This window comes from Rhipicephalus microplus, chromosome 1, assembly GCF_043290135.1.
Source record: "Rhipicephalus microplus isolate Deutch F79 chromosome 1, USDA_Rmic, whole genome shotgun sequence".
NCBI classification, from domain to species: Eukaryota; Metazoa; Arthropoda; class Arachnida; order Ixodida; family Ixodidae; genus Rhipicephalus; species Rhipicephalus microplus.
Genome location: NC_134700.1, coordinates 245,444,270 through 245,456,528, shown reverse-complemented (window position 1 = coordinate 245,456,528; position 12,259 = coordinate 245,444,270). Strand labels below are relative to the sequence as shown.

General features: G+C 40.3%; 2 protein-coding genes across 3 annotated transcripts in view; both read left to right on the top strand.

Annotated features, from left to right (window-relative positions):
- LOC119164234 (uncharacterized) overlaps positions 1-8,749 on the top strand; it is a 36,044-nt gene extending 27,295 nt beyond the window's left edge. For both annotated transcript variants that reach the window (XM_075891959.1, XM_037416385.2), the window contains 3 exons: positions 1,555-1,636; positions 2,469-2,806; positions 6,079-8,749. In XM_075891959.1, the coding sequence (XP_075748074.1) occupies positions 1,555-1,636; positions 2,469-2,806; positions 6,079-6,759 (1,101 nt within the window). In that variant the 3' untranslated portion in view covers positions 6,760-8,749. The remainder of the gene's footprint in view (positions 1-1,554; positions 1,637-2,468; positions 2,807-6,078) is intronic.
- Positions 1-12,259, top strand: part of LOC142814169 (uncharacterized) — a 578,033-nt gene that overhangs the window by 531,647 nt on the left and 34,127 nt on the right. The gene's annotated exons all lie outside the window — the stretch shown is intronic.

The window sequence follows — 12,259 nt, the reverse complement described above, 5'->3', positions numbered from 1 at the left end:
AAACACATAGGTAAGGATTTTTCTATCTTGGTGATGGCTACTATGTCATTATAGACAGGTATGCTCAGCACTTGATCCCATTGTACTGGTACTGTTCTAGTTGCCATAAGTTGCCAGATTCAACAACGCAGGCTACACCTCGATTTTAGTAAAATATTATGTGTATAGCGCTTGGGTTATGCTCATGCCGAATGGACTTCTTGGTGCACAAGCTGTCCAGAGTTTTATGGGAATGCGAGTTGTAGAGAACAAAAATTCATCATAGAAAAAAAAAAGTTTTTTCTTTTTTTTTCACACGGAAAGCTTAGAGGCAGACTGGTCTTAGACATTTTTAGTTTATTTCTTCAGTGATCTTGATTAAACTGCACAGGATTAGGCAGTCTTTCTGCTGATTTCAAATATTTAATTATTTTCTATAACTTATCTTGTTTCTGAAATAACTTAATCACCCCCTATGGTTTAAGGCCACTATATAAAAAAAAGTGTTTAATTCAAAGTGACATTTAAGATATTCCAACATAGACTAATGACTATAGAGTGAAAGTATGCAAGAGTATTTTGTTTTGAGGCCTTTCTTGGTTATTTTCTTATTTCTTGGGGGGAAAATGAACTACCCATTTTCAAAGGCAGTTGGAATTGTATTACAATTTTGATGAGTAAATAATTAAGAAGGCTTGTGCTCTAAATTCTGCTCCCATACTTGCATTCTACACACATACAGGTTTCCATTGCAAAAATAATTTTTTTGCTCTACCTGCCCTAGCTGCAGAGATATTGAGGCCTCAAAATTGAACAGTTGTAAATTTACTTTTTGAGAAAAATGGAAAAAACTGAAAACACTCAGCTTCCTCAAAAAGCAACAATCATGGTGCGCATATTTTGCAATCCTCATAAAGCTGCTCATAAATTTGTAGCAGAGCTTCTAACACAGGTGCCGGCCAATTAAGAAGCCTCAAAGTCGGTTCCCCATTTTTTTGCAGGTTCTGCATGTTAACAGCACCAAGAATCTGTACAGTTAGAATCACATTATAAAAAAATTACCACATCCTGGTGTGTGAAAATTTGCACAGAGATATGAAAACACTTGCAGAAACCAAATATGTCAATTTTAAAAAATGAATTTTTTTGTCACTTTTTATTCTTGTAAGGGCAGCATTTCATTTGCAGCATAAATGTATGCAGCACGAACGAGGCGAGTCTGAATTGCTGTGGATCACTTAGTTTCATAGCCAACGATTTAGAACAGTTGGAGATAACTTCAGACATGCAGATTTTGTTTTAATGCTAATTATAATCAATCAAGTGATTATTATAATCAATAAAATGAACTATTTTACATTTCTTTTTGATTGCTATTAGTACTCGCAGAAGAGTGCTAGCTGTCTGTCTCTCTATGGTGCAATCTTGTAACATTGGCAGTCAGAAAATAATAATTTGTGCCTCACAAGTTGGTAACACTAGCTTAGCTTTTAAGATGCATGCAAATGGAAAAACACAATTTCGCACCCACCTTAATTAAGGCTCTTGCGTTTATTATGATTTTTCTACTTCAAGGTTAACCGGCTGATCATTGAGAATGAAGACTTGAAGACTGTAGTTGCTCGGCTTCGCTATGGGCGCCCTGTTCCTGTTAGAGGTGAGAATAATGTAAAGCATTTTGTAAATCTGCAAAAAAGGGACAATATGGGCAAATAACAATTTATGTCAGAGTGAAAGCTCAAACAGAGCGCTTCTGCTTTGTTCGTAGCCGTTGATCTTGCGGGGTTCCACGTTACCGTGAAACAGTGCATCTGCTTTGGTTAGCACAGGTTCACATATGATGTCTTTGATTTGTGCATTGAGGGGCCGGCTGTTTAGCAGTCATGGTCACCAGCAGCTTTGGTCACCGGTAGCATCAGTCAGATAGAAGTTCTGAATGTAGGTACATTTGCTTAAGACAACATATACAAGCTTCTGTGGGCGTCATTTATCATCTCTCTGCTGCCTCGTGTCCACACATGGTTCTCTTTAGCAGCACGTGGTGTAATTTTGTGAAAGTGTGCTATCATGCTTATTTTCGACCTTCGTAATGTTAAGATGTTAAATTTGTTTAATGAGCTTTTTTTTTTCATGCCTTTGTGCAAGTTGGCTTGTTTCTTATATGGAGGGGACTGCACAGTTTGTTTGAGTTCATTTCTTTTTATGTTTCATCTAAAAAAAAACTTTCAGCTGCGAGTGAGCGCTCAATATGTTCACTTGTTCGTTTGAGTTTTTTGCACTCCTATAAAACCATACCAACTAGCCCACTTGTCGATCTTGTGACAGTATCAGTGCACAAAACCCTGTCCCCCTCCCTGCCAACACAGCAGAGGGCAGCACAGCAAAATGAAAAATACGATAAAGGCAGATGACTAGAGTACTGAGGACACTGAAACCATCTAGCAGCAGGGTGAAGCAAATAACCTTAATGGAACATTGTTGTTTTGCAGACGATGATTCTTCAAGCAATTCAGAGGACGGTGCAGACGAAGGGCCAAAGGACCCCCAGTCTACAAGCAAGGACCAATTATCCGAGTTGTTGGACGTGTTGAAGAAGCAGCAGGCAGACTCCAAGCAGTGGCGCAGGCTCTATGACGAGCTCAGGAGAAACGAGCGCAGCACCAGCAGCAAGACAGTGTGGCGCAAATTGCTAATGCTGGGCCAGACACTATTTGACGACATGCAGACAGGCCTGGACCGCACTCTCGAATCCCTGATTGACCTGGCCAAAAAGGGCTCAAGCGTAGCCAGCGATGTCCGCCCCATGGTACAAGACTTGGGAGAAAAGGTGAGATCCATTGGGAAAAAGCAATGGTGTCAGGATGAACGGGTCGTGCAACAGTTTCCAAGCAGTCATCAAGTGGCCTTGATAGCGGAGCTTATCACTTCACATATTGATTGCCGCAAATGTTTTTTCAGTCGGTCAAGTGCGAGCAGACCTACACGGATGTGTTGCACACTCTTAGCGCTTTTTCTCTCTCTTTTTGTCCTGACAAGCACACTCGAAGCTTCACAGGCAAGTCGGGATGAGAAAGGGACGACAAGCAGCATGAGTAACAGCAAGATAAATTGTAAAATGAAACTCGTATGACTGTTACAAAGTTATGCGTTAAAATAAACATCTGTTTAGTTCATAGACATACTAATATAAGTGCATGAAGTGGCATTAAGTGAAAACATGAAGAAAAGCCACCTTTTTTTTTCTTTTTCAATCAGCATTATCTTTTCTTGCGTGCTTTTGAGATTTCGCTCACTCATCAGCATCTGAATTTTGACTCGTGTGACAGGTTGACATTTACTGAATTAGATTCTGATTCAGCATTGGAGCAGAGAGTTGGAGAAATCGCCTCTGGACTAACTTGCAAAAGAGAAACCGGCACACAGTTTCATAGTGCAAGAAAACTGCATGAGTGAGCACACCAAAGAAAACTGTTCGTGAGTGCGTCCGGAAAGCAAAAGCTAACCCGAAACCAATACTAATAATCATTAGTCTTATGGCCAACAAAACAGGAGCGGTTTTTGGTGATTCCTCGAGAGGAAAAACACGACCACAGCAGCAACGTTTGTGCCAGTCACCGCTTGCACAAAAATAGGCATAATCGCTTACTCCGGGGGCAATAAAGGAGAAAGTAACGAATCGCTCTTTTCAGACATTCTAAACTGAAAGCCATCATTTTTGCTGGCGCATCATGTGGTAATAAGTTGAAGAATGAAACGAAAACTAGCAAGCGCACTGCTGTAGTAAAGCCCGGTGCAGGAAAAGAATTCCACATATTCTTGCAGTGTGGCAGCTCATCCATGAGAAATGATTGTAACAGGTGCACGTTTTAAACATACAGGCAATGATGTACACGTACCTCTTTGTCTTGGGGCTGTTAGCGGACGACATTTATGTACGTATTTGATCTTCAAAAGGTGAATGTCATTTCAAATAATTTGAACGTTCATAGACATGAATTACCAGCACTGCGCATGTTCTGTTGTTGTGGGTCTGTAAGTTGTACAAGTTTCATAGAGCACACTAGATGGTGTGTCTTCAGTGCTGCCAGCACATGGGCTTTTCAGTACCTTTAGACACCTGACTTAAGGATGTGACGTGCAATTTATTCAATATTGAAAAATGCAATGAAAATTTACTTGTCTAAATAAATTAACTAGTTGTTACTGGGGCGGAATGAAAGCTGGTTGCATTTGTTCTGTCTGCTTGCGGAACCCTAAGGTGTCTTAAACGTAACCCAGTCTTAGAATCCATGGCTTAGCTTTTAGGGGTCCTTACTTAAATGAACACAAGAAAAGGTTGACATATTTTTGTGACCAGTATCATAAGCAAATGTAGCGTTTGAAGCAACATTTAAATGTGCACTTGTAAGTCTGCTTTCAGCATTCCTTGAAACTTGCTGCAGTATTGAAAGGAAACAGCAAATTCAAATACACTACTGGATAATTCCTTCCACAACTCACCCGGCATGCCTTTTAACAAAAGTCACTGTTTGTAATACAAATACAAAGTCAGACATCTAGTTTAAAAAAAAACACTACTGGCACAAGGTGAGCTGATGCTGACTGTTAAACTACCACTCTAGAACTCTTTCAGTGCTTGTTTTTTGCTTAGAAAGCGTTTAGTCTAAGATGAAAGTGTTTTTAAAGTGTCTGCACAACTGAAGCGCAATCCAGGTTGCCCCTACCCTTGAGCAAGGATTTTTCACATTGCAGATGCCTTCACATTCTTTTAGTGAATGGCAACTAGTGCTACCATTTCATGTGTAAAACGAATGCACTGCCAGAAACTGAGCTACCAACGTGGCATGGCACCAATGTTTTTGCTTGCATTGCAATTATAGTGGGCTTCATAATTATGGAAATGACACAGAGATATGGAAACAATTTTTTTTTTGCCAGCGCATTGTTGTCTTTATAACATCAGTAAGCTATTTTTCGTGAGAATTCTATAAAAAAAATATGCAGTTATGGCACTCGAGTTCATTTTACAGTGCTCTGCAGTTGTATTATTATTATGACTGGTTGAGTAGTAATGGCAGAATTATTCTGAGGAATTGTGTTGTTGAGCTGTAGTGCTATATGTAATTAGATAATCTTGCTAATCACAAGTTGTGCCCAACGTTTACCTTAAAGGGGCCCTGCAATGCTTTTTGAGCATGGTCAGAAAACGCTGTCGATCAGTAGTGGAGGCTCCCAACAACGCGCGAGCCAAATATTATAGCATAGCACGCGGCCTGGAATTCACAATAAATTATCAAAGTCAGCTAACAATTGCTTTCTCTTTTCTCGACAAATCAAGGAATAAGCCCAAAAATCACTCGTAGCAAGCCCATCTATCAGCCATTGGCTGATTTGAACATGGCGCGCTCAGTTGTTACAGAGGTCACCGCGAGAGGCCGTCATTTGTCCACGCGATCGCACTGAAAAAGCCGCGTGTTTGAAGAAAAAAGTGCTCAAGGTCACGAGGCATGAATGACGTTTTTTGTTTGCCCCTCCCATTTCTCCCTGCTTAGCTTCCAGCACTTTCATCGGGACGAGAGAAAGAAGCAATTGCAGCATGGGACAAATTTTTGTAACTCCGCTCGTACTGGACGGATTCTTAAAATTTTTGCAGCATTGAATTTGTGAGCTAATACGCTTTTCCAGTGAATTAATTCTATGGTTACTCAAAAAAGTGTTTCAGGGCCCCTTTAACTCAGTCATGCAAGTGTTGCTGTCGATAATATTCAGATGCTTTCAAGCCACCACTGTGGCCTAATATTTTATTTGCCTACTGTCTCTGTATGAGTTTTCTCAACACCCTGGCTCTTATTGTCTCAATTAACTAAACAGGTACAGCAATTTCTGAAAAAGCTTTCACCTGCTGAGTGGTATTGTGTTAACCAAGCATTGCCACATACGGTGGAGAGCTTCTGAAGAAATGTGCAGCTGGCATGAATGCCATTTAGGGTAAAAGCATCCTGACGTCTCACGATGATTTCACCCAGAATAGTGGACCAATGTTTCATGATCAGTGCACTTTACATTTCTGACTGCTTGTCCCTTTGCTGTATCTTTTAGGTGAGACGAGAGCTTAACCGACGCCGAGAAGAATTGGACGGATATCTTCACGGATCAGGGAAGCCTGTTGGTTCCATCTCACAGACAATGAGTTTGTTAGAATCATCAATCAAGAAAGTGTTTGATGCCGGACGAAAGTTCGTCTCCAAGGGGCAAGAAGCAACAGGAAAGCATGCCGAAAAATTAGTTTCTAAGCTTACCAAGGTAGCCCAGATGCTCAGTAGTGACTGGGAAGCTTCGTCTGAAAAGGCAGAGGACAGTTTTACTGAGCCCACAAGTACGCCAAGGAGGGAGGAAGCCAAACACAGCTGGAGAAATCACAAGGCTGTTAACGTGGATGAGGACGATGACTGCCAGGGAGGTAGTAGGTGTAGCAAAAAAAATGAGGCAAAGAGAAAAGTGACTACTGAAAAGCCGGCAACTAGGAACAAGCAGCTGCTGGATGTGGAAGAAACTGAAGAGGAAGACTGGTTCAGCACTCGAGCAAAAATAAGGGAACGACAGCGTGGTGAAGCTACAGCAGGCATGGACAATTGGTACCTGAAGCGACAAGCACCTGGCTGGCGAAAAGGGAGCAGCAGGGAGGCTCTGCATAGGGGCACTGCCAACCGTTTCAAGAAAGAAAGCCTCTTTTGGGACCACGAATCTCTTGTAAGCGACGATGAAGAATTTACCGAGTGACGTGCGCAACGCACCTTCAGCTACCAAGGCTTTTTGTTATGCCTATTGTAATTACCAAAGTTATGGGGTCGAATGTTGCACCGTGATGCAGTCTCGGAGTAGATTTGAGGAGCCGCACTGTAAAAGGAACCTGTCCCTTAAAAAATAACTTTACATGCACAGTAACGTGAAATTATAATAAAGATATCAAGAATTTCGGCACATTTATTTCTACTAGTATCTAAGATTTGCACTGCTTTGCTTGACTTTTCTGTAGTTGGGATGGTCACCCCGGTAGCATTTAAGGGCAGCTAAAGATATTAGTCTCCCAAAAACTGTCAGGAGTTGTGTGCTTGCACAGGCTTTCGAGATCATTCGATTGGTATCGCCTGACATACAGCTGTTGTGTAAATCCACTTCTGCTGTTTGTTGGAGCGGTTGTTTTTGCTAATTGTTGGTGCCAAAAGACTAACAATATAAAAATAATTTGTGAAATGAGCTGAAATTAAAGTTATTGTTTGCACTATTTCGAGACTGCAAATGCAGGGGTGAAACTCGTGCTAACTATTACTTTCTCCACATTATAGTTATAAATGAACAATACTGTAATATAGCTATTGCTGAGGTTGCTTCAATTTCAGAGCTTCATGGCAGGAAGTTGTGCTGGTGCTCTTGGTTGGGTCAGGCAGTAATGGCTGCACAGTTGTAAATTTCATTGTATTAGAAGTGGCTATTGTGTGCACCCTAATATTCCACATCTACCATTACTGCAAGGTTTTACATGGAGGCTTCATTGTTTTATCACTCAGCTAGCTGGTGTGACCTCAAAGTAGTATGTGGGTGCACAAACACACCCAAGTTGGCAGAATGGTTGGCTCGGCCTTTGGTGGTCCATCTGTGCTAGGGGATGCACATAGCTTTTTGCACATTGTGGGGTCTTGTCCAAAAAGCTTATCCCTCCTTGGGCTCTTCGGATATGCTCATTAACATGCATTGTTGTGCCCATATGTTTATGCTGTGAAGAACTCAGCATGAGCTATGTCACCTAATTATGCGTGTGGCTTCTATTTCTGCCTTTTCATCCAAAATGACCTGAAATTTCCAAGCACAGAGGCATCAAGAACATTGACTGCATAGTTTTGTAGGAGGAGTTTGTTCTTATTGCCAATGTTGGGACTTTTATATAACACAATGGGAATGCTGTTAAATCTTTTTATGAGTTACACAGGTAAACAGTATGAATGTTCCGTCTGCTTCTGCTACATCCACACCCTGTATGTAGACTTCTGATGGCAGTGACATTAAACGTTTTAGTGTAAGGTGACATTACTGTAGTGGTGTTTTGATGGAAACCAACATTTTTGTCTGCGAGTGTGGCATTGCCAGTGACTTGTTGCAAATTTTTGCATTTATACAATTCCAGTGTGTCTGCATGTGTACACATGGAATCTCCTTGGCAACACGTAGAACCAAATGTCTTGCCTGTCTTCATGAGTGAGCATTATGCAGAGTGCTCACGAACATGCAACTTCCCTGGTTCATCAATTATACCTATAATGTTGCAACGTCTTTCAGACAAAAGGGGCACAAGTTTTACTTTTTTTTTAAGTATAATTTTCACCTGAGAGATCTGGAATAAGACCTCCATTTTAGTAATGTTTGTTACAAAGACGTGAATGGTTCCTTGATACCATTTCTAGCCGCTGTGGTTTCTCAAGCAACAGCTGTGACATAATTGTTTTGTGATATTTCTTGTGTAGTTCTGAATTGTATTCAGGCTTCCAGATTTTAAAACTGACGTTTCACATTATTGTGTTTTGTTATAGTGGTCGCCAAATTGTCAAGGTGCCTCAAAGAAGGACAGTGCTGTCACGTCTTCAGTTCTTTATTATGTGCACTATGTGGTGTTGTGCTTAGCCCACTGTCCAAGTTACGTACATACGTGATTGTATATATGTAAATTAAGAGCCTTTGTTATATCTGTGTAGAATAAAGCTGTCTTTCAACGCTTTGTTTGTCTAGGTCGTATAATTGCCTGTCCTGTTACGGTAGTTTTCAGCTTACCATTTTGAACGATTCTTATCAGTATACTTCATTAAAAAAAAGTGTATTGGGGGACACACAGAGAAAATGAAACATTAGATGACATGTCAATATCTAACTCATGTCTAACTCATGACTTGACATGTTTTGCTAGTTGCTTTTGAGGCAGCACTGCTTTTCGGCATTCAACTTCTTTTACCTTATAAGCAGCACAAAACGAAGTGGGGATAGATAATGTAATACATGCTGTAGCATTGAGCACTAATTATAGTGGATGAAAGCATCATGGACAGTGTGTGAAACAAAGTAAACAACTCCATAATCCAGTTTCAAGGCTTTTCCACTACTTGTGCAACATGCCAGTTTTTCATGACATTTAACATGATTTACTAATATAAATTTTACTCTTATAAAAAAGGGGTGCTTGCTTCTGTGACTATAATTCACGGTATTTTCATTTACACCATTACCTAATCACATATTCTGGACAATTGTTCTCCCACACTGCACAAAATTCACATTGATATCACAGGAAGTGCATCGCCACTAGGCCACAGCGGTGTGCTCTAGGCTTCTGACATCATATTTAGGAACTTTATAATTATGCTTTGAACATAATTTCGTGACTTAATTACTAGCAAAAGGTTTGTGACTGTTTTTTTTTTATGCTCCTGTTAGCATCTCTCTTCAATATCGTCAAAAAAAAAAAAACGCACACCCCCAAAAAACTACATCAAATATTTAGGCGTATCGTAATTACATTGAGCATTTTGAGCCTAAGGCAGCATTTGATGTATTGATATGTGAACTTAGTCAACACCACACCGGGCTACGCAAAAACAATGCTTATCATTTATTGCATGTACGTTCATCCGACGCTAGAATTCAGTTGTGGTTTATACTTAATAAAGTGAAGCTTTGAGCTAGTTGGTTTAGCAATGGGAAGTACGAACAGCGCGAATTGAACACGGGGACACAAGAAGGGACACTGACAAGTGCTGACTAGGAACTGAATTTTTATTCCACTTGAAAGATAAATATAAACAGTATAAACATAAAGAAAACATGAACAAAACAATAAAAAATAACATGAAAAGCTTGTCTGTGTTTCTTGTGTCCCTGTGTTGGATTTGCACTGTTCGTACTTCATAGTGTTTAATACCCTGCGAGGCCAGCTTACGAAGTTAATGCAGTGGTTTTTTAGAGCGACGGGCTATTTGTTCAAGGGCTTTCCCTTGAACAAACAGAACAAACAAAAATGAGCCTCTCGCTCCTAAAGAAACCCCCTTCCCGCCTTAAAAGTTTTTAATTTTGCATGTGTATATGCATGCACACATACAAACACACACAAGAATGTACACAAAGTATGGTTGAACACTTTCTGAAAAACATTTCCTGGCTATGTTGCTGCTATTCATAATTGTCTAGGGGTACCAAAACTTACTGCAAACAATGTTACATGCTGAGAAGGTCAAATCCATACTATAGCTTGCAGATTCTGCATTCTTACCGAGAAAACATATTTAAAAATTTCTACATCTTAAGAAATTCATTGACAGTTTATATTGATTTTTTAATAGGAAACATTTTTAATGAGCCTTGGCCCTGTGCACATAAACCTCATGTTTTGTTTGTACAAGATCAACTAGAACCTTAAATGTTGACATTTGTGGCGTTGTTCAGAAAAATATTTTTTTGTTCAGAAGGCACTGGGCAATACAAAAGTTGAATGTGATGATATACTCCATTGTAATGCCTAACTCCGGTCTTCTAAAATGAGCTAGCAGACTAATAATTTCAATTGGGAATTGATTGTCACTGATGCGTCCATCCGTGAAGAGAATGCGAGAGTGGTCATTTTCTCAGAGGCTTTGTCTTACGATTACCGCGTCCCCTGCATTGCACACTCCCATATTGAGCAGGGCTATTTTAGCCCTTCAAAAAGTTTCAGTAGATGATTCGGCGGTTGTTATGGTGAGCGATTCGTCATTTGTAATGTATACATGCATATCTAATTTCACCCTCCTGTCGAGTCTTCTGTTCAGAATGCTTTTACATTAATCCTCCCAAAATTGCATAAAGCATAGTTGGTGTGGGTGCCAGGCCATCGTGGCCCTGTTCATTGCGGTACTGCCTTTTTTTCATAAATATTAAACTATATACAAGCTAATTCAAGATAATTGCCGTTCCTTTTTTTTTTTTGCTTTGGATAATAAATGGTGTCCCATTCGCAAATGGGGAGTGTGTCTGCACCTGCTGTCCAGTTCAATCTCCTTTATGCTGTGTCATTATTTACTTGATGTCGTTTCACTAACCATCGAAAAAAGCGAAACTCTATTCGTGCTGAAACCCAAGCATTGCTCTGAATTTTCAAAATATCCTTTCCCTTGAGGCGTCTTCATCACTGGGCTACAGCAACGGGATTTATCGCTGGTCGATTGCATTGTTCTTATTTTAATAGCTATGTCTTCTTCATCGGCGGCGTATGCGATTGTGCACATCGATCAACTACAGGTCCATCCGCGTTCCGCACCGCGTGTTTGTTCAAATGCCTTGAAACGCAGTGTGAACATTAGTGGTCAACTATACAGTTATTTAACTTCGTTGTGCCGCGAAAAACACGGCGGAAAATCATTTTGCTGGAGACACTACCTAAGGTTCCTACATATTTCAGGGAAAAATCTAGCACCAATACAGTGTAAATCTAGGGACTTTAACCAAACAACAGTTCCAGTACACTCTAACCATGCTTTAACCAAACGTGAACAGTATTATTTTTTTGCTCGAAACGCATACAAGAAAAAACAAATAATTCATGCATTTTGAACCTATGATTAGATTTTTTTAGTGCAAGAATCAAAGATGTTTGATTGCAGAATAATTAGATATATATTTACACGTTAATTGACATTAAAAATAAAAATCGCACAAAACAGCGCATGCTATGCAAATTTGACGCATTTGAAGACAACGCATTATGATTCGCGTCTGAAAGAAAATTGAACTAATTATTTTTCAATTTTTGGTCTCTCATGTGGCCGCGTGGAGGCATGGTTATAGTGTACTAGAATATGGGGTAGTGTGTTCAGGTACCCTCTATCGCCATGCATCGCGTAAAGCGTCGCACGTGGACAAAAAATCGGTTTTCAAGGCGGCGCTGCCGTAGCATGGGCTGACAGGATTGTCAGCTCTGCCTTCTCGGGTTGCTTGTGTTCGCACCCGCTTAACAAAAGTTTTTCTAGCAATGTTTTTGCTGGCCACATGACAGTGAGGCAATGTCGAGTCATCGGTGGCAACGACACTGCTTTGCACCTAGGTGCGAAACAGGGTATACCATTAGAAAAAAAGTGAGCAGCCGTCGCTTTTTGCTGCACCCAAAGACGAGGTATGGAAGGTTTGGGAACAGAATTTACATTGAAAGGATGGGACCTTGAACGAAAGCTGCTCTGTATGTGAGATACACTTCGAGCCTTCATGT